This window comes from Cnephaeus nilssonii (assembly GCF_951640355.1).
Source record: "Cnephaeus nilssonii genome assembly, chromosome: 6".
Taxonomy (NCBI): domain Eukaryota; kingdom Metazoa; phylum Chordata; class Mammalia; order Chiroptera; family Vespertilionidae; genus Cnephaeus; species Cnephaeus nilssonii.
This window is the reverse complement of record NC_137077.1, coordinates 67,378,191-67,400,889: the sequence shown is the minus strand read 5'-3', so window position 1 is coordinate 67,400,889 and position 22,699 is coordinate 67,378,191. Positions and strand designations below refer to the sequence as shown.

At 36.2% G+C, this 22,699-nt stretch overlaps 1 protein-coding gene across 1 annotated transcript in view; it reads right to left on the bottom strand.

Annotated features, from left to right (window-relative positions):
• Positions 1-271: 271 nt before the first annotated feature.
• Positions 272-22,699, bottom strand: part of TRHDE (thyrotropin releasing hormone degrading enzyme) — a gene marked incomplete at its 5' end in the record, with an annotated part of 366,323 nt that continues 343,895 nt past the window's right edge. The window contains 4 exons of the mRNA XM_079775459.1: positions 272-435; positions 5,605-5,686; positions 10,059-10,199; positions 10,731-10,898. Of these exons, the coding sequence (XP_079631585.1) occupies positions 292-435; positions 5,605-5,686; positions 10,059-10,199; positions 10,731-10,898 (535 nt within the window). The 3' untranslated portion in view covers positions 272-291. The remainder of the gene's footprint in view (positions 436-5,604; positions 5,687-10,058; positions 10,200-10,730; positions 10,899-22,699) is intronic.

Genomic DNA, 22,699 nt, shown 5'->3' with positions numbered 1-22,699 from the left:
TGTGTTTTTCCAAACTGACTGCAACATCAACATGCACCACTATCATATTTGGTCCTGTAGAGCAAGGAATGTACAGCTGAAGCAATCATGGATAAATTTCACTTGCAAGAGTTTCTTTAAAGAAGAACACCCAATAAGGAAACAAAGCAGGATGAATGAGACAAAACAAAAAAAATCCCCCATGACCAACAATTAAAAAAAAAAAATTCCTCCCACACATTAACACTGAAAGTCTGGCCATTCTCCTTATTCTGCATAAAGCAGGCCTTCTCGTAGAAATGTTAAGTTGAATTAGTGCCTCACAGCTTTTCCTAACCATTGGAAAAGCTCATCTTGGTAAAGCATTTTCCAGCGCACATTGGCTTCGACGGTTTCCACAGCTCTTGAGAAAGAGGCAGCGGCTACTCCATCATAGTTCTTCATGAAGTTCTTTAGCTGGAAATAAAGATTTTTCAAATGGTAATTATGCATGTCCAACATATGTAAACAAGAGTTCATTTTAAACAACGGGCCACAGTCACTACAGAAGGTATACTTAATATGTGGAGAGAGCTTAGTATTGAAATGCAGTATGACTGGGTCCATTAGGTGTTAATTATTTTGGAATTGAGAGGAAAATAAGGAGTGGACATTACAGTTTAAGTAACCATAAAATTAACTCTTGCTTCATAAATAAATATTAAAACAGACATATTTATCTTTTCATAATAGGCTGATGGGATTGTGGCAAAACAAATTCTAATTATGAAGCATATTCAACAGACAAAATAGCCTTAAAAACTGAATATAAGGAATAAAGTTTACTTTTTGTTTGTAGAGAGAAAATTCTCCTTAATTTTCTCCCAATAAGGAGTCTGAGGGCTTGACACTATCTTTGATGGCAAGGGAATTATCAAAGGTATTCAGTAGTGGGGGAAAAATACTGATGGTATAAAAACTGGGTGATTAAATGGCATTGCAATCACCTGAGTAACTAGATTTAGAAAGAATGAAGGAGGAATGTGGTCTCAGTAGGCAGAGAAGTGGAACACTAAATTAAAATCTTGTAATTTTTAAATGCTTTGTCATAATTTTTATGGAATGAGATTTTCTCTATTGAGTTTGCATATTCTGGAAATGCTCAAGGATTTTATTTCAAGATCCAATGCTAGCAGTTTTTCTTTCTATTTGGTATGTCTTTAGAAATTGGCAACCAACCAAGGATCGTGATGCTAATAGACAAATGTGAAAAATCAACTTGCAACAGAGAAACATTATGTGGTGTAATTAGTGTGAGGTGTGATTCCTCACACGGTGGGCACCACATGGAGGATATGCCAGGACGGAAATGCACGGCATCAGGAATGGCCCAAGGACAGGGAGAAATGGGGGGAGGAGGCATTTAAAATGGAGTTAATTATACCTTTTGAATTAATCTAAAAATCAGTTCTGGGTAGTTTGTTTTGTTTATGGCAGTGTTATTTTGATTACATAATACTGATGGGTTTTCTCAGTTTATCCTCTACTTTTCTACATACCCCCCTGCCTCACCGCATTAGCAACAAATAACCATATCTCAGAGCAATATACTTCACAAGAATTCAAAATCAGTATGCTTTTATAACAAACATGTAAAATATCCAATGTATAACAAATATTTATTGGCACTATCTTTAAAATTGTTTTGACATTTGACCAAATTTACACATACTAAGGGAAGGAGAAGAAAGGAAAGACTGGGATTTACTGAATGGCTCCCAATGTCTCAGACACTGTGCCACATGCATATACCTGGAACATGTACACATATGTAAAAAGGAAGTCTTATGGAATCACCAGAATAATTTTTTTTAATTTTAGTTGATTAACCAAATAATTCATTTTTATTTATATAGTTATGTTCAGACCTATTCAGTCTATATCTCTAAAGCAATATATAATAAATGGGATCTATGTTTTGAATTTAGTGTTTCAATTTATTATAAAACATGTACATTACATTGTACATTTGTACATTATACACTGAGTGGCCAGATTATTATGATCTCTGAACGCATATATAATAAAAGGCTAATATGCAAAGTGTTTCCTCGACCAGGAGTTTGACCAGCAGGCAGGCCGGCCAACTGCCCATGTCCCCTTCCCCTGGCCAGGCTGGCTGGACCCCACTCATGCACAAATTCATGCACCGGGCCTCTAATATATATACACTGAGTGGCCAGATTATTATGAGTTCAGAGATCATAATAATCTGGCCACTCAATGTATATGTACAGTACAGTGGCTTTATTTACATAATATACCAATCAGGAAAAAATTAAGTCTATTTATCATATGCTTTATTACATATTTTCCTGGGTAGTCACAGAACATGCCAAATAGTGATAATGACCATTTGGCAACTTTGACTCTGTGCAGCATAGCCATGGGCTTCTTTTTTCTTAAAATATATTTTTATTGATTTCAGAGAGGAAGGGAGAGGGAGAGAGAGATAGAAACATCAATGATGAGAGAGAATCATTGATCGGCTGCCTCTTACATGCCCCCTACTGGGGATCGAGCCCAGAACCCTGGCATGTGCCCTTGGCCAGAATAGAACCTGAGACCCTTCAGTCCACGGGCAGACACTCTATCCACTGAGTCGAACTAGCTAGGGAACCACGGGCTTCTTGATGAGTTAGCAAGCCAGCCTGCACTCATGGAGTACTAGTAAATCTCTTAAATCCTCCTCAAAGGCAAACAATAGGTTGAATATTAATGTGCTATTGACAGAATAGCAGGTCAGATTATCCTGCAAGAGAATGATCAGTTGACAATTAAATTATAGGTCTCTTGGGATTCATTTCTTAAATCACTATTTAATTACACTAAATACTACCCTCGTGATCTCAGAGAGCCTGAGGTGACTCACTTTAGAGGCCATGGGGTAGTAGAAAGCATTTGACATTCTAGTTTGCTGATTTCTGCAGCTCTTTGGTAGGATTTCTGCTGCTATTTGTTTTTACTATAGTGTTTCCTAAATATCTATGCCTTCTTAAGGTTTTATATGAAAAGGTTGCATTTAGACATTTTTTATAAAATAACATTTTGTAAGATGTCAGAGTTGTTTGTTCTCCTGGTTCTTCAGAGCATAAAATTTCTAGACATGTTTGTCAATTTCTCTATTAAAAACATTTTAGCATTTTATAAAACTCTTATTTTAGGGTGTCCTAGACACTAAATATCACAAAGTAAATTATTTGTACAGTAAATTGCAGAATATATATAAATGAATCAGATGATTGCCCTATTATGAGATTTATGTTTTCAACATTAAAACTGTAAATGGGATGTCTGAGATGCATGGGATCTCTATTCTTTCACAACAGTGTTGTACATTAGGTTCAAGAGGCAGGAATATGAGTGCTAGAAAGGAATGCTTAAAGGATATGAGTATGCAAAAATGGCAAGGGCCTCAGAGGTTCCATGTGGTTGTACTTCCATTAGTTTAAAATTAAAGAAATAATGCACTATCTCATGGAGAAATGTTGTTCAAATTGCTAGCACCATGAAATCAAAGGAAATTGTGTTTCCGGGTCTAGAATGCAGTTTTTAGGATGGGACCATGTAACAATATAAGTATCTCTACTTAATGCCCCTAAAGCTGATGGGGATCATGAAAATCTTAAATGAGTTTTCAGAATTCATAAAGCTGCTGATTCCCTTTTGATCTATAAACTGTTGAAATAAGAATGTGCCATACCCAGAGGGAGCACATTGGGTTTTCTGCTTATGAGGCTCATTGGTTACAGGAGAATGAGACTGGAATTTCCTCAGCCCCTTTGTATGTATGGAAGGGGTTATCAGCAATACAAATTAAACCCCCATTCCGCCTAACAACAGTGGTCCCCAATACTATGGACCATTAGATAATGAAAGTATGGAAACACCTCAGGCCACAGTTGTTAAACAAGAAAGTCAGAGCAAGCAGTTATGCTGTGAAGGGATTCATGACTTGTGCCATAGAGAGACTCTATTGTGAAGTTAACTGCTTTGCAGATAATGGACTAAAAGTCACAATTTAGTTTCAGTCTTGAAATTGTGCCTTTCATTATAGGGGTATCTTGGAACATTTCAAATGCAATTAAGTCAAGTGTAAAAAATTAAATACATAAGTGAAATACATAAAACCAAATGGTCAGTATAGGATAAAATTAGTTAAATGTTCATTTAAAAGACTTTGTTCCTATGGCCTGGTATTATCAAAGAAAAAAATATGAAATATAGACAGAATTAGAGGATAGAAGTAGAGGAGGGAGAATAGGAGAGAGACAGGGAAGATAGGAGTGAAATGAGGAAACAACAGGAGAGAAGCCAGGAGAAGGAAGGCAGCAATAAGGAGGGGCAAGGACGGGGGAAGGAAGAGGAGGGGCAGGATCCTTCACTTTGGCATTCACTTCCATGGCTGCACAGAGTGTGACTAAATGAGTCTTTCACTCCCAGGTTATTGACTATGAAATCATGGAATTGAATGTACTTCATTTAAATACAGAGAAAATTGGAAGCAATCATTAATTTAATTGCTCTTTCCACTTGGTACGTATATGAAAAATATTCTTCCCCTTTTACTAAAAAATATAGTGAAACATATGCTGGTGTTTTCCAAACCAAATCCTTTAGGGTTGGAAATACACATAGCAGGGATAAAAATTGAAGTTCAAATCATTATAATCAGAAACTGAGCTCAGTTCATGGTGTGAAAGAATCCAAGTTAGTGCATGGTAGATGATCATACAAAATTGGGCAATATCAGAAGATATTAAGGGTGGTTCCAGGGTTGATTTGAAGCTTCTGAGAGATTGCTGCTCAACATGATTAGCTCTGGGTCACAGCATCAAGCATCCATCAATGGAAACCGAGGAAACCATGATTCGAATTGATAATTCTCAGCTTTGTTTTATCGTGGAAGAGAGCAGCATACCAAAAACAAGAGGTGTTTGAAGCCCCACTCATTTTAATCAATTAAGTATATCTATATTTTGCTCCTTCCTTCTACCTATTTACCCTGTCCCATTTCACACTCCTCTCTATTAGAGATGTAAGTGGTCAAAACAGTAGTTGGTTTCCAGAGAAAAAAGGATATGTTAGATATTCCACAAACTGGACACTAGTCCTTAAAAAATTACAGACTGAATAGCATGAAGCATTATCATCACATCCAGTTATTCATTCTCTGTATATATCTGAGCACAAAGCAGTGAGACTCAAGTTCTATACCTCAAATTCAACTTTGGTCTTCTGTATCCAAATACTGAATCATTCTGACAGGATAGTTTTGTTGTTTTGAGGATCCTAAACTGGGTTCACACAATCAGCTGATGAGCAGCTGATTGGATCAAATATGTCTTGAGTGGATTTGGAATCCCCAAGTTGAAGACTCATTCCATTCAAATATTTCTCAAAGGCATTTAATATTTAATATGTCAAAATTATATTTTCAAATAATGAATTGAGTAGTCTTTAGCATGGGTAAGTGTGTGTGTCTTAAAGGAATGAATATGATTCTGTTGTAAACAAATGGTTCAAGTAAATATATAATTTCATAAGTTTATAAAAGAAAAGCATTAGAAATCTTAAAAGGTTTACCTCTTTGAGTTCACCTTCAGTATTAAGAAATTCTGTAACTCCACTGATAAGTTTGGAATTCATAAATAATGCTTCTCCATACCTCAAAAGATAAAAAGAAGTATTAATGTTAATAAAGGCAGTAATTTAAGAAATACTATTATATTTCTAGCTCTCTCAAAACCTATTTGAAAAAATAATGATAGTAACTTCCTCTAACCTTGTGAAGGAAATAGATATATAAGTTGACAAAGCACAGACAGTCCCAAACAAGGTGAACTGAAAAAGTCCCACACCAAGACGAATTGTAATCAAAGAACATATAAAGAGCTTCCCAGACAAGAAAAAGCTAAAGGAGTTTATTACCACCAAAACATTGTTACATGAAATATTAAAGGGTCTTCTTTATGAAGAAGAAGAAAAAAAGATAAAAATATGAATAATAAAATGGCAATAAATACATATTTACCAACAATTGAATCCAAAAAATAAATGAACAAATAGAACAGAAATGAGACTCATAGATACAGATAGGAGGGAGGTTGGGGTGATAGATGAAAAAGGTGAAGGGATTAAGAAGTACAAATTGGTAATTACAGAATAGTCTTGAGGATGTAAAATACTGCATTGGAAATATAGTCAATAATATTCCAATAACTGCATGGTGTTATTGGAAGAGTACGAGATTTATTAGGATAATCACTTAGTAAGTTATATAATGTTTAATCACTGGGGTGTACACCTGAAACTAATAATATTATATATCAACTATAACTGAAAAATAAAAATAAAATTTTAAAAAGAAATATGACTATAAAGATTTCTTAGAACCCTTCTCAAGGGTTCCATTTGACCAGTGGTGTCTTGATGCTATCAAGATCTCTGAGCATTCGAGGTCATTTCTATAGGAGGAGGTGCAAAGAGCTATAATTATAGGATACCAGCAGATGCCACCTGATTTGGCTCACAACTTTTAAAAAAATATATATTTTTATTGAGTGCAGAGAGGAAGGGAGAGGGAGAGAAAGATAGAAACATCAATGATGAGAGGAGAATCATTGATTGGCTGCCTCCTGAATGACCCCCTACTGGGGATCGAGCCTGCAACCCAGGCACGTGCACTTGACTGGCATCAAACCTGGGACCCTTCAGTCCGCAAGTCAATGCTCTATCCACTGAGCCAAACCAGCTAAAGCTGGCTCACAACTTTTAAGAAAAGCCTAAGTAGTATTAGTTTTTTAAAAAGGAGCCCTCTAAAATTAGATGCAAGAACTACTATTACATTCCCAATCCAAGTCCTGAGGAAAAAAACTATTTTACAACTTTCAACTTTAACATAACCTAGCTCACTAGGAAAAATAATCCCAACTAGGGAAACAGAATTGCAAGACAAATCTGGGCATTATTAGTATGTCACACAGATTCTTTAGTCTGGTCAGTCAAAACTGACATTAGCATTCGCATTTTTCATAGTTAGAAACTGAGTCAAATTTCTCAAAAATGTTTCAAAAAATTAGCATTTTTTTCATGTGGCCATTAAAATACAATATCAAGTTGTTCATTAGAATTGCATAATTCTCCTACCACACACATAATTACTCGACTCAGGACTCAAGGCAAGAGTTTTCATTCATTGATTTGTCTATTCTATGCTAAGGATACTTATCAGAGATTATCATACTCAGAACTAAGAAACGTACACCAAAAATAAGAGTCTGAGTTTTAGGAAGCAAAAGTCAGGCCACTGTTACCAGAGGTTGTCTAATGCTGCTCTTACTTGTGGGACTTTAAATAATTAAGCTTTTGAAGCCTCAGATTTCTCATATATAAAATGAGGGGACTAGACTGATGACTGTCAGAATTTGTTATAATTCTAACATTGAACTATGTCATGGGAAAAAGTTAACTAAATAAAATAAATAGGCATTCAATAGTAATATAAATAATTGTTAGTAATCATTATGTGGTTAAAGAAATGGCTTACTATGCAGGAATAAAAATAACTCTTTTTCTAAGAGTGTTTTGCTTATACTTTGCTTATAGTCATGTAAAGATGAATAAGGCACAATCCTTTCCTTGAAGGTATTATAATATCTAGTAATGTAAAGAGATAATTTCCATTTATTGTAGTGATAAGAAAAGTATGCACCTTGTTTAGAGAAGGTCTCTTTTGCTGTGGGGTCTTGGAATAGGATTTGGGGGGATGATGACATATAGATTGAGTATGGAATAGTTCCAATGATCAAGGAAGAAAGTAATTTAGACAGAGGACCAATATAAACAAATGCAAGGATGTGTGAAACAACATGATGTGTGAAGACAACTACAAGCATTTGGTACTAAGAGCCTATAAATTGTGAGGCTGGGAGCAGCAGAACAAGAGGCCATGAGGTTAGTCAGAGGACTTATTAGGGAGCTTGGATTCTCAGTGCTGCACAGAACCATTGAAGGTTTTACATCAGGGAAATAGTACTTAGTTTTTTGGAGTGATTCTTGGGACAAGTGGAAAAGGCTAGTGTGTGTGTGTGTGTGTGTGTGTGTGTGTGTGTGTGTGTGTGTGGTGTGCACGCACAAACATGCCACAGTGGTGGAGATAATTATAAAGGCAGGGAAACAAGGCTATTGTTAAGAGTACTGGTAAGAAATAATAACCTGCACTAGGGCAGTGGTAACAGGAAAGAGAGGTCTAATTCAAGAAACATTTAGGAATTGTTAAATGGAACAGATCTCAAGACTAATTGTTTTATATGGCAAGGGAAAGGGGGAGTCATATGTAGATTTCCAGGTATCTGGGTTGAGCAGTTGCTGGATAGCCATATTGTTTGCTGAGAAAAGGGAGAGATAAATGATGGGTTTAGCTTTGCAAGTACCTCCCAGTAGGGGATCCCAATAGGCCATTGTCAATTACAGGGTACTGCTTAGGTGAAATGTCTGAGTTAGAGATATAGGTTTGAGAGTGATTGAGACCATGAAAATAGATGGCAACTAAAACCAGGGAGGATCTGCAAGTCAAGAAGTAAGGAGAACTTAGGAAGGCACCCCCATGAACTCAAATATTCAAATGCTGACAGAGGTGTGGGAGTAGATTATGACAATTTTATTTGTCAAGATAGACACTGCTGTATCTGTACATATGCTATAACCTTAACCTTTTTACCTTTTGATTAAAGATTATAGACTCTCCGAGATAAAACAAACCTAACTGGTTTGGCTCAGTGGATAGAGCATCAGCCTATGGACTGAAGGGTCCCAGGTTCGATTCCGGTCAAGTGCATGTACCTTAGTTGCAGGCACATCCCCAGTAGGGGGTGTGCAGGAGGCAGCTGATCGATGTTTCTCTCTCATCGATGTTTCTAACTCTCTATCCCTCTCCCTTCCTCTCTGTAAAAAAATCAATTTTGGTAGGAACTAAACTATATATGCATTACAGTGAACTCTGATCTACAAAAGCACCCTCTAAAGAGACTCTGTGTTTGGTGGATATTTGACACTCTTTATAAAATGCTTGCATATATTAATTTAACCTTGTGTCTGACTATTTACTATGTTATGTGCATAACAGCAAAGCAAGTTTTAATCTTCCAATGCATTCTAATGTTTGAGCTGAAAATACAAAAACCCAATGTGCTTTCTAGGAATATCACAGCTTTCTGACAAGAAAATATCTGTAGATAGAAATGTGTTTTAATATGATACATCCATTCAGATTTAACTCTTTATACTGAAAGGTGTACTTTTTAAAAGTATAGTTTATACACCAGTTTTTAAGATTTAGAACAGTAGATCTGCACACTGTCTGGGGACATTTAAGTTTGAGAACATGCAACATTCACAAGCTCTATAATAAATTTAATTTTAAAATACCATAGAGATTATAAGAGTAATAAATTAACATTTATTATAATATATTTAAATATACCAGAAATATTTTCTAAAAGTGAGGCTGAAGAAGTCTCATCATGAAACAAGATGTCTCAGGAATGAATTATATTGCAACTAGAATTATACAATGACTCAAATGTTCCATGGTTTTATTTCAGGTGTTTTGTGATATTTATATTTAAAGGAAATTTAAAACAACTATACAGAAGTAAAGTTTTCTTGTCATAATACAACTATACCTGATTTGTAAATCATTTTTATAACATATTCAGGATCTAGGGGTTTTATGATAACAATTTCTTCAACTTGGGACAGTTTGATAGATTGCCAAGGAAAATTGCACTGCTAAAACTTTTTACTCTACATTTCCACATATAATTACAGTGATCAATATTTAATAAATGATTAATGTTACATAATGTTAAAATAATTTTGAGTTTCATATGCATGGCAAGACCCATCTCCGTAGACTTTTTAAAAATCTAATTCTATTATCCGGACTTCTATTCTAACACAAAAAGTTGTGCTTTTCTCCCTCATATGTCACCTTTTATTTACTCACTCAATTATGAATGGTTAAACTCAGTATCTACCTGGTATTCAATATCTTCCACTTATCTCTAAAAAACTTCCAAGCAAGGTCCCGGCCATGTGGATTTCGAGCTACATGGATTATGACGTCAATTGCATCTTGATCCAGCACCACCTCAGAATTCAGTGACAGATTCAGAAGCCTTTAAAGATAGAATTGTGGGGAAAGTTTTAGTCCAACAACTTAAATATTTTTATAAAATTACAAAAATTACATGTTATACTTTATCATATTCTTCAAGAGAACAGTCCAGGGTAAACTTTACTAATACAAATTTCACAATAGATTAATTTTCTGGCTATAAAAAAAGGAGGAAGATCAAACATAGATTAGTTAAATTTTCAAAAATCTTGTGGGTGGAAAAATCATAATTCTGGTTTGATGATGCAAACTTACCTTTAAAATTCTTTAGAGTAAACATTTCCTTTAATATTGAAATATTATCCTACGTATATGTGTGAAAAATAACTTTTAAAAAATCAGTTAGAAACAAAGGTATATCTTTCATGTCAACTAGCTTTAGTTATCCTAACACATCAGTTTTCCTTAGTTTTAGGAATCTAGACTTACAGTAATTAGCATATACTCCAGGAAAGAAAAACAACTTCAGAACAGTTTGATTAACGAAGAATACTTTCATTACACAAATACATTTGACCATTAACTGACCTACCTATTTAATAAATTCCTGTCATCACTGCAAGTTAAAGCTTCTAATAATATTTTCTTCTCAGAAACTGCCGTGGTGGAGTGGAATTTCATCCATATGAATTCCCAGACATCCTCATCTAGCAGTGAAACTCCTGTACAGTACACGATGTCTCTGACATTTAGTGGTATTCTAAAGAAGCAACCAATATGGATTCTGTTAATTAAAGGCTTGATAGTATTGAAAATACAGATGCTGCTTTACTACAGGCAGTTTGACTGAATTTTAAAAACAATATATTTTCTTTAAATGTAATTTTGAATGAAATTTTTCTTTCCACCTTTGAAATTATATCTAAACAAAACCCCCCAAAAGTAGGGTGCTTTATATTTTCACCAACATTAATAAACTCATCAAGCAAAGATTTGCCTTCATAATTGGTAGACGTAAGAATGTTACAAAAGCACTGGTTGAAAAGACTGACTAATTTGGATTAAACAGAAACATTTTGTCCTAAATGTTTAGATAACTTTTAAAACATTATTTTTCTCAAATAGCTCTCCAAATTTTAGAACCTAGAAGATTATTAACATAGGTAATAAACAAAATATATGTTCCAAATGTTGAGAAAGTGAAGAGTTTATTTGCCTACGTTTATATAGGTGACTATAAAAATACACTACATTTTGACTTTGACTCCAAAAGAAAATGTTACAGTGGGAAACTGTAGATTTAATAGATTTTCATTATTTATTTATTTGTTTATTTATTTATTTTCTGGTGAAAGGAATTTATTGGCAGGATCGTGGGCGGAGGAGGGGGCAGAGAATCAATGGGAGGCTAGAGAATTAGATCAGGTAGCTGGTATCCCAGGGAAGCGCATGTGGCTGAAACATCACCTCCAACTCTGGCATGATAGCTTCAGTTAACATTCAAAACCTGGCTATTTATAAGGTGTAAATTATCATGTGTACTTTGCCATAGCGATTTTTTAATAAATAATTGTTCTTTCAAGGTCCAATATATACCCTACATTTTAAAAACTCAGTCCTCTAAATGAACGCTCCAATATTTAAAAAAGTTAAAATGTATTACTGCTTTGTGTAATATTCAGTAATTTGTTATTACACTTTTCATTTATGACTTGAATATAGCTAATAATAATGTGCTTTCTCTGGATAACAAGGTGAAACAATCCCTTCTAAAGATTTAGGACTTTGATGGTTAAAATACTGATATAATTAAAAGAGTACTTGGAAAAAAAGGAAAAAGTGTCCTTATGACTAAGTAAGATGATCTTGTTCTGTTAAGCTAAGTAGGGTTACTAGTACATTCAGGATATTGAAGATTATGTATTAGGATACCAAATGTGCAGAGTTATTAGAAATCCTATATAATAAAAAGGTAATATGCAAATCAATGAATGGCGGAACGTCTGACGTGCACTGACCACCAGAGGGCAGACATTCAATGCAGGAGCTGCCGGTTGGTGGTCAGTGAGCTCCAACAGTGGGAGCACTTCTCAGCCAGAAAGCCCTGAGGCTGACTCACAGCTGGCAAGTGCAGTGGCGGTGGGGGGAGCATCTCATGCCTCCACGGCAGCGCTAAGGATGTCGGACTTAAGTCTTAGGCCCATGCGGGGAGCGGGCCTAAGCCATCAGTTGGACATCCTCCGGGGGCTCCCAGACTGTGAGAGGGCGCAGGCCGGGCTGAGGGAACACCCTTCCGAGTGCAAGAATTTTGTACACCAGGCCACTAGTATCATATAAAATTCATAGTTCCCAGAAATAGCTAGAACTGTAAAGCATTTGGAGAAAAGTTACTTTAATTTTGCTAACCAAAGCCATTTTTTCTGTTTGTTTGATTAATTTGTTTTCTTTTAACAAAACAAAACAAAAGGAATACAGACATCCTAAGAAACCAGCAAACAGCTTCACATTTCTCCTGTTTTTCCTCTTAGCCCTGGACTCCCTTGAATACCAACAATAGTCTTCCCAATGGTAATGAAACCTTCTTCTCCCTGCTCTGTATGTGACCTGCCTGCCACACAGCTCGCCTGAAAGCACACCTGCCACCACCTTTTTGAAGAAAACTGTCAATCCTGGTAAATACAACAAAAGATTGCAAAGATGTTTGCATATTTACTAACTTTAATAAGGAAGCTAAAACATCTAGTCTTTCTCTAAATCAACAGCTAGAAAAGATGAATCGTTTCTTCCAAAAATTATAGGCTACAGAGCACAACACTGTATTATTGTCGTGACTTTGGCCAAGCGATCAATATAAATATTTGCAAGAAATAATGATAAAATGTCTACTGTGATCATCAACTCATCAATCTTTGCATATTTTCTTAATGTTAGACCTAATAATAACAGTTTACTTTCTAACAGAAATTCATTAAGCTGGTTAATATACCAAAGAGAGTACAGGAACAAAGCCCACTGAATTAGGTTGGTTACTGCCTATGAAACCAGTCTCCAATATCAATGGTTTCAAGTAGAAAAGTCAGACAGAAATATAAAAAAAGGCAAAAAGAAAAAGTGAATATTAAACTATGTTCCTTAGAAATAACTTGAACGCCATATACTGTAGTTACTAGCAACAGTCCATATTGTTGTTATTTAGTACTTGCTATTGGCTGCTGCTGAACTGTGTAAGATGCATATAAATAAATGGATTGGCCATTCCAAGCCCTGCACACTGGCTAAAAGGACATCAGAGGTACAAAATAAAACTTCTGCGCAATACTATTTCTCAGGTTACACATCTTATTTTACTTAGGCTATACAATAACATCACGATGTCTCTATTATAAACTTCCTTTAGCAAGAGAGGGAACCTGCTTTGAGAGAGGGTATTTTGCACAATAGCACCTAGCTAGTAAGTTGAGAAGCAGGATGATCTGTACATGAAAGTCATTCTTCTTTACATTGGCTTAGAGATGGCTAATAACAATGAAAATAAGATCCATTGATTTCTATTGGTAGCAATATTCAAATTATTGTCACTGAATTCAGATATGTGTTGTTTAATAAAACACTATCTGATAAAAAGTAAAATGAGAAAAAAATGTTTAATTAAAAAAATAGTATATCCTTTAAAAAAGTACTAACACCAACCCCTAGGCCCACACAACGGCCGCAGAGAGATACCAATCATCCAATCCATACTTCTCTTCGTGCTGAACTGGCCACAGATGTCACCTCTAACCTCTTTTTAAATTATTATTTTTACACACAGCTTAGTCAGTCATCTTTGAGACATATTGGCAAGACTGTTTTTTCCAACAATAAGTCCCTACTCTGTTCATGGAAGTGATCCTTGTCAAAATGCCACCTCTGATGACTGAAAGGATATAGGCAAGCTGTGTATTGAAGGAGCTGCTGCATGGCAAGCTGGTCATACACAAAGCCAGGGGAATAAATACAGAAATAGAACCCAGCAATCAAGTGTTCCAAATGAGTTCAAATCCGAAAGCCACTGATTCATTCTTTGTTCCAATCCTAACCGAAAACTCAGTGAATGTCCTGCTAACTCTGAACGTGTTACATGACAATCCCGGGTCCATCTCAGAACACTTAAAGGCATGTGGGCACTTTCATTACTGCTTGTGATTGTCTGGTAAATTACAGTGGGATGGCTTTTTAAAGACACCCCATAAAAGTTCCCTGGTCTGTTATCCGAGGTCTGTTATCGGAAAGCCAAGTTATCACCATAATTGTGAGCTTAATGTTTTGTGTTTTTTTTTTTTTAACAATTTTTATATATTTATGACAGATAAAAACAAACAAACATTAAGCTCACAATTATTGAGTGGATTAAATGATAGAGTGAGCACCCTGAAAGAAGCTCACAAAATTTGTCCTGGACAAAGGAGGCCTTTGAAAACCAAGCTGCCCAGAATAAGGGCAGATTCTGTACCTGAAGCTGCAGCCACAAAGTAAGAGAAAGACTGCATAATTTGGATGTGATCTGCAAGAAACTGCAGGTCAAGTTTCGGGCTTGTCAGCAGCTGTTCCTCTGTGCATAGCAGGTGTATCAAATTTGATTACTATGAAAATGGGACACATATGTTTACATGTATAATCTAAAGCCTGTTTGTTGATGGTCCGTTGAAAAACAGACCTCAGTCTCAGCTACAAATCCCCAACCTCTCAGAAAAGAAATGGCTCTATTAGCAGATGCTAGAATATTCATATTGCTTTAGGCTCATAAAACTCCTGAGAAGAGCAAGAACAGAGTTGACTGGTGGGAGAATACTGCCCTGATTTTCCTTCCCCTTTCCCCACCCCATCAACTCCTCATCTTCCTCACCACCCACCAGATAAAGAATAAATGTATAGTTTACAAGATTATTGTACTCCTCACGGAAAATAAAACAAGATTTGGGAGCACTGCATTTGCCAAGGGCCCTTGGTTCCCAATGATTTTCATTGTTAATGAAACCCCCCTTTGCTGCTAAATTTGTAAAGATGTTCTAATAACATTTTAGCAAAATAATTGCTCTGGGGACAGTTTAAGATCTCATTGTATAAACCAAAGTCATTAGGAACAAATGAAAATCCTCATTTGTTTGTAAAGCATGAGCTGATAAACCCACAGAACCCATAGTTATGAACGGTACAAATGAGTCCTGTGAGATTCCTGATGTCAGGATTGCAGGGAGAGAGGCTCCTTCTTGTGAGCATGGAGGTTGTTTATGAAATGTGACTATCCCCATGGTCGTTTCTATTTAACTGCTGCCTCGAAAATAAACCCTTTGATGGAATTTTATCACCTGGGAAGGAAAGATGTGCCTGTTTTTCTCTAGGTATAGTATACATCATATGCACAAGCAGAGTCTATTCTAGCTACCTTCATAGGAGATAAATGGGGTAATCTTTAGGCAAAAGGAAGTGCCTTTATTTTTGTAGGGTATTATCATTGCAGAAATTATTAGCTAATTAGTGTAACGACTATATTTTAAATTCCATTCTCTACTTAAATAGGATCATGACAGAGTCCATTGGTATGAACAAGTTTTAAAGCATGCAATTTCATTTTATCATTGTAAAATAAATTATTTTTGTATTTTAGTAATATGTTTAACCTGTTTTACGTTGACAAAAGCAAATGCCTACAAAACTAAATATTTGGAGTAGAAGTTAAAAATAAAATAAGTAGGTACAAAGTAAAGGCATGTATCTTTTAGGAAAAAAAAACTTTATTGAGTGAAATAATTTTGGTGAAATGGAACTCATATTTTAACTCAGAGTAAACTCATACTTTAGTTATTAAATGGAAAATTGTGAAGTAGATTGATAAATTGAGATAAGTAATAAGAAAAGTTTCCAAAGATTTTGCTATGAAAGTTTTTGTTATTGCATTGTTTTTTTCAGGTAAAAAACAAATCAGGATTCATCTAAAATAATAAGGGACTTTTTTAAGTTAACATAAAAATAGCAACTAAGAATGTTAACATAGATTAATATTTAATGGTGTGGTAAATATATTATTTAATATAATAAAATACATTATTAAGGACAATATAATATAATTGTGTTATATTTAAAAAACATAATGTGTAAGTTAGGAGGAAAGAAGGTAAACAAGGTAACATTCACAGCATTTACCTCTGGCTCTGGGGATTGTGGATAATTAGTCTTTGTTTTTTTTAACTCATATATCTCAAATTTAATAATTTAATAACTTTTATAATTACTTTGAAAATAAGATAAATAAATGTATAATTCCATTCATAAAGGTAAGATTCTGTTACTATTAAAATAAAATATATTTTGATATAGAAAAATGCTATAGAATAAGATGTAGAAGTAACTCTGATGATACAGTTAAAATATTTCCCAAAGGAAACTATTATTTGCCAAAGGAAAAAAAATCACACTATTTTAAAATACAAATTTTGACCAGTAACTGCCTGGAGGACTGGGCAAGTCAAGGTCATTGCTTTGGCTTAATTTTTCATCCTAATTGGGCAGGGCTAAAGTACATGAGTTCTATGGTTCTTTCCTGTTCTGATAGTACAAGATTCTTTTTATTAGCAATTGCATTAACATTGAAATGTGGTTTTAATTATTTTCAAAGACAATGAGAAAATTTTCTCAAATCACTAGCTTCTCTAAGAGCACCTCTCTTTCAGGGGCACTATTCATCCTATTGATATAAGTATGGCCTACCATTTAATTAATTTTAATTAATTTGCAGTTAATTTATTAATTCATTAATCTCACTAGAAATTAAAAGACAGCTTTGGTTGAGGCTTCTTCCCCGACACTGCAAATCTTGTCCTGCCTTATAAATACTAATATTAACTTCTTCCAAGGCAGACAACCCGTGACTAGCCCAGCTGAGTGGCCCAGTTGTTTGGAGCATCGTGCTGTACACCAAAAAGGCTGTAGGTTTGATTCCTAGTAAGGGCACATACATAGATTGCCACTTCAATTCTCAGTGAGAGTGCATATGGGAAGCAAATGATCAATCTCTCTCTCTCTCTCTCTCTCTCTCTCTCTCTCTCTCTCTCTCCTTTCTCTTTCACAAATCAATGGAAACATAGTGACGATTAAATAAATATCAGACTAAAAAATAAACTGCATTTACGAATGTTGACTCTGTTTTAATGTCTCCTACCCCCATCTCTTAGCTTATCCCCATTCTTTAGTCCCTTGGCTGCTGCTAAACAAGCCATCCTATCTAATAATAGAGTAACATGTAAATTACCATCACTCTGCTACGCCCACGATTGGGCAGCGGGAGTCTGGGGGGCGGGACTCGGGGTGGCCTATCCGGCCATTGAGAGGCACGGATCCACTGCCACTGAGGGGGGCTACCCTGCCACTGAGGGGACTCCCGCTCCCTGTGCCTCTCAACAGCCAGATCCGCGGCCACTGAGGGGGCCTGCCGTGGACACCCAGCTGCGCCTCTCAACGGCAGGGTAGCCAGGTGTCTGCGGCAGCCCCCCTCAGTGGCCATTGAGAGGTGCAGGGGGCGGGAGTCCCGCCCCCTGCGCCTCTCAACAGCAGGGTAGTCCCCCTCAGCGGCCGCGGACCATCAAAAGCAGGGGAGCTGGGTGCCTGTCTGCTCCGGCACCAGGCCTTTCAGAAGCCTCCACCGAGCCGGAGGCTTCTGAAAGGCCTGGTGCACCAGCAGACAGGCACCCAGCTCCACCGCGAAAAGTAAAAGCGTGCAGGGGACCCTACACATTCATGATTCAATCATGCACTGGGCCTCTAGTCTAGAATAAAACTTAAAGTTATTTAGAAGGAATATGTGACATTTTGTATCTAAGTGTCAGTTTCCTCATCTAGAAAATGAGATAATAATTCCTCACAAATTATTACAATGACTAGAGGCCCGGTGCACAAAATTCATGCACAGGGGGAGGGTCCTTCAGCTCAGCCTACCCCCTCAACAATCAGGGACCTCTTGGGGGATGTCTGACTGCAGGTTTAGGCCTGATCCCGCAGTCAGACATCTCTCTCACAATATGAGACTTCTGGCTCCTATCTGCTCACCTGCCTGCCTGCCTGATTGCCCCCCAACTGTCCCCCTGCTGGCCTGGTTGCCCCCCAACTGCTCCTCTGCCAGCCAACCTGGTCACCCCCATCTGCCCCCCTGCTGGCCTGGTCACCCCAAACTGCCCCCTGCCAGCCTGGCTGCCCCCCAACTGCCCTCCTGCTGGCCTGGCCACCCCCAACTGCCTCCCCTGCTGGCCTGGTCGCACCCTAACTCCCCCCCATGCCAATCTGGTCACGCCCTAACTGTATGGAGGAAGTGGGACGTCCGGAAGATGTCCGGTCACCCAGTCTAATAGCTTATTACCCCTTTATTAGTATAGATAAAGATGGGATAATGTTTATTTAGGGCTTGGAACAGTGCCTGGTTCATATCAATGGCTCAGTATGGGTTTTACCAAAATGCTGTTCATAGCCAAGTGCAAGGGACATAAAAGATTGCCTCAATATGTTTTAATGACATTCCTACTTCTCTTTATTTTTATTCCTATATTATTCAGATGTGATGGCAACAAATACTCCTATCTTCCTAAATGAGTCCTGGACTAAAATAAAAGCAAAAATAAAGCTTTTAAATAACCTCACTAAAAGTGAATGAGCAATTATAAAAATCATGACTGACAATACATCTCAAGTTTAAGGCATTACAATAAAATACTCTTTTACCAGTGAAGTTTTACCTAAGTTTATTGCTATACTTGTCAATGGAATATGCCACTGAATCAGTATACAAACCCTGGAATCCAGAAGAAATATTGTTCCTTTTTTAAAACTTTTATTGTTGAAAGTATACATAGGTTCTCCTTTTTCCCCCATCAACTTCTTCCAGCCCTTTCTGTCCTACCCACCCACCCCCAGGTCCTCACCACCCCATTGTCCATATCCACGGGTTATGCATATATGCATACAAGTTCACTGGTTGATCTCTTCCCCCCGCCCACCCTCCCCTGCCTTCCCCTGAGGTTCAACAGTCTGTTCATGCTTCTATGACTCTGTGTCTATTTTTGATCATCAGTTTACTTGGTATCTCTCCAAGTCCCCTGGCAAAGGAAGAACAGAATTCCATGTAAAAGGTACAGTCCGTAACCAGGGGAAAGAACACTGGGCAGTGATGCTGGGAGCCGGGTACTGACATGAAGCAGCGGGGGCTGCTCTGTTTCCAGGGAGCCCTCTCACCAGTGTCCATATAGTGGCTGCCGAATCCTATCAAAACTTAAACATATTTTATGAGCACCAAAGGAAAAGGCAGCTTTCAAGGAAAAGGCAGTTCAAGAACCTGTCTGCATGGCCCTTTGGTGCTCATAAAATAGAGTTGAAGAAACCTGGTGGAGAATAGACCAACGATGTTTAAAACTACTGTTTTGAAATGATATTCAATACTTCTTTATATTTTAATTTTGCATATTTGTAAAGAGGCATATGCTGCTCTCTCTATATGAAAGAAAAAAGGACTGCTGGGAAGAGGGAGTCATTTTAACTCTTAATGTCCCAAATATATCAAAAGTTGATATTTTAAAATAGCTAAAGTACTTTAAAATGGCTTTTATAATTAAAATAAATGTACTTTAAGTGGGACATTCACTTTATATAAGCTAAAATTACATGAAATTATATTTTATATAATTTATAAGTCCCATTTATAAAGTATTATTTCTAGTGGGTGGGAAGGGAAAGTTATGGTGAGGGCTAAGATTCTGGGCTATCAAACCACTTTATAAAATATAATTACTAAAGCACAAAAAAGATAGAAAACCAATTAATCCAGACAACCTAAAAAGGTAGAAGACAAAAAGAAGGAGACATCAAAGAAAAGGTGCAGCCCTGGCAGATGGCTCTGTTGGTTGGAGCATTGACCCATGCACCGGAAGGTCATGCATTCGATTCCTGGTTGGGGCACATACCTGGGTTACAGGTTCATTTCCCAGTCAAGATGCTTATGGGAGGCAACTGATTGATGTAGCTATCTCATCTATCTTCTCTCTCTCTCTCTCTCTCTCTCTCTCTCTCTCTCTCTCTCTCTTCCTCTCTCACTTCCTCCTTCTTTCCCACCTTAAAAAATCAACAAAAAGAAAAGAAAAGTTAGAAACACAGAAAGAACACAAAAAATAAAAGTGAGAAATGTACAGAGAAGCCAAAATGACAGGAAGGCATGACAAAGACTTACACACACAAAAAAAAAGGTAAAGGGGGGGAAAGCAAAAAGTGAGAGGAGAATTTGTGAATTGACTTACCTAAAAATATTTTGGCCTGGATTTTAAACACATTCAACTGAAAAGCTTAGAACACTGTTATTTAACATTTCACAACACAGAACCCTTATGATATACAGAATAAATTATACCTCAAAGAGCTCCAAAAAAAATCTAACTGCTTTAGCACAAAAGTAAAAAAAAAAAAAATTATATATCTATGATGACTCACTCTAAAACAGTGAACAGCAGGGTACTTAGTATAAATAGCTCTAAGAGCATAATTAATTTAAAACTAAATAGGTGTACCGTTGTAGTAGAAGTTGTGAAATAGCAGATAAATTGCCCTATTTATAAATGATTGTGTTAAAAATTAAATAAATTATTTCCTGGTCATCATGTGCCTATTACTTATGGCTTAACAAATCCTAATCAATGAATATTTAAACTTCTTCTTCACCTAGCTATGGTCAGAGCACTGTAATTCTAAGTGCCTGCTGGGATATAAAGACTAATTGTGTGTGTGTGTGTGTGTGTGTGTGTGTGAATAATAATGATTAGGAATCAGTACTTTAAGTTAATATTTAAGATGAAAGAGAATAATGGGAATGACACATCAGTTACAATAGCAAATCCAGAAGCACTGTTCTCATTCAAATCATAATCTAGCCCTGAGTGTTCACAAAAACTCCACTGGATGACATTGGGCTCAACCATAACAAAATAACTATTATTGCCCAGGATAATGTATAGCAACAGTAATTATCTTTTTTTTATTTCTTATATAAAGGTTTAAAATTACATAGGTTTATCGTATCTATCAAAATACTACATCTATAAATGTGAGAGTGTGTGAGAATGTGGTTTAACTTAATTTTTAATGCATTGTCAAGATTACTGAGGTTCCTATCTCAAGAAACAAGAAAAATCTCAAATAGACAAATGAACTTTACACTTATAGGAATTAGAAAAAGAACAACAAATCCCAAAGTGAATAGATGAAAGGAAATAATAAAGATCAGAGCAGAAATAAACAAAGTAGAGTCTAAGAAAAAACAGTACAAAATATCAATGAAACCAAAAGCTGATTCTTTGAAAAGATAAATAAGATTGATCAACCTTTAACCGGACTCATCAATAAAAAAAGAGAGAGGACCCAAATAAATAAAATCAGAAATGAAAGAGAAGTAACAACTGACTTCATAGAAATACAAGGGATTGTATGAAAATATAAACCACTGTATGCCAACAAATTGGACAATCTAGACAAAATTGATAAATTCTAGAAACATACAATCTTCCAAACTAAATCATAAAGTCAAAAAACCTGATTATAGTACAAGTAATGAATGAGAAGCAGAAAAAAACAACAACTCCAAAAGAACAAAAGTCCTGGACTAGATGGCTTCTCTGATAAATTTTACCAAAGATTCAAAAAACTAATACCTATCCTTCTCAAACTATTCCAAAAAATTCAAGAGGAGGGAAAACTCCAAAGTTCATTTTATGAGGCCAGCATTATTTTAATTCAAAAACCTAATTCTAAGAACACTAGTAAAGAAAGAAAATTATAGGATAATAACCCTGATAAACATAGTTGCTAAAATCCTCAACAAAATATTAGCAAACTGGATCCAGCCATACAATAAAATGATCATACAACATGATCAAGTGGGGTTTATTCCAGGGATGCAAGGTTGATACAATATCTGCAAATCAATAAACATGATACATCACATAAATAAAATGAAGGATAAAAATCACACAATCATATCAATAGAGGCAGAATAAGTTTTTGGTAGAATCCAGCATCCACTTATGATAAAAACTCCCAGCAAAGTGTGAATAGAGGGAGCATATCTCAACATAATAAAGGCCATATATGACAAACCTACAACCAACATCCCAACAACCCAATGGGCAAACCTACAACCCAATGGGCAAAAACTAAGTGTTTCCCCTAAGAACAGGAACAATACAGGGATGTCTGCTTTCACCTCTCTTATTCAACATAATACTGGAAAGTCCTAGCCACAGCAATCAGACAACAAGAAGAAATAAAAGGCACCCAAATTGGAAAGGAAGAAGTAAAACTGTCATTATTTGCTGATGACATGATACTATATATAAAGAACCCTAAAGATTCCACCAAAAACTACCAAAACTAATAAATGAATTCAATAAAGAAGCAGGATACAAAATAAATATCCAGAAATCAGTTGCATTTTTATGCAACAATAATGAACTATCAGAAAAACTAAAAACAATCCCACTTACAATTGCATCAAAA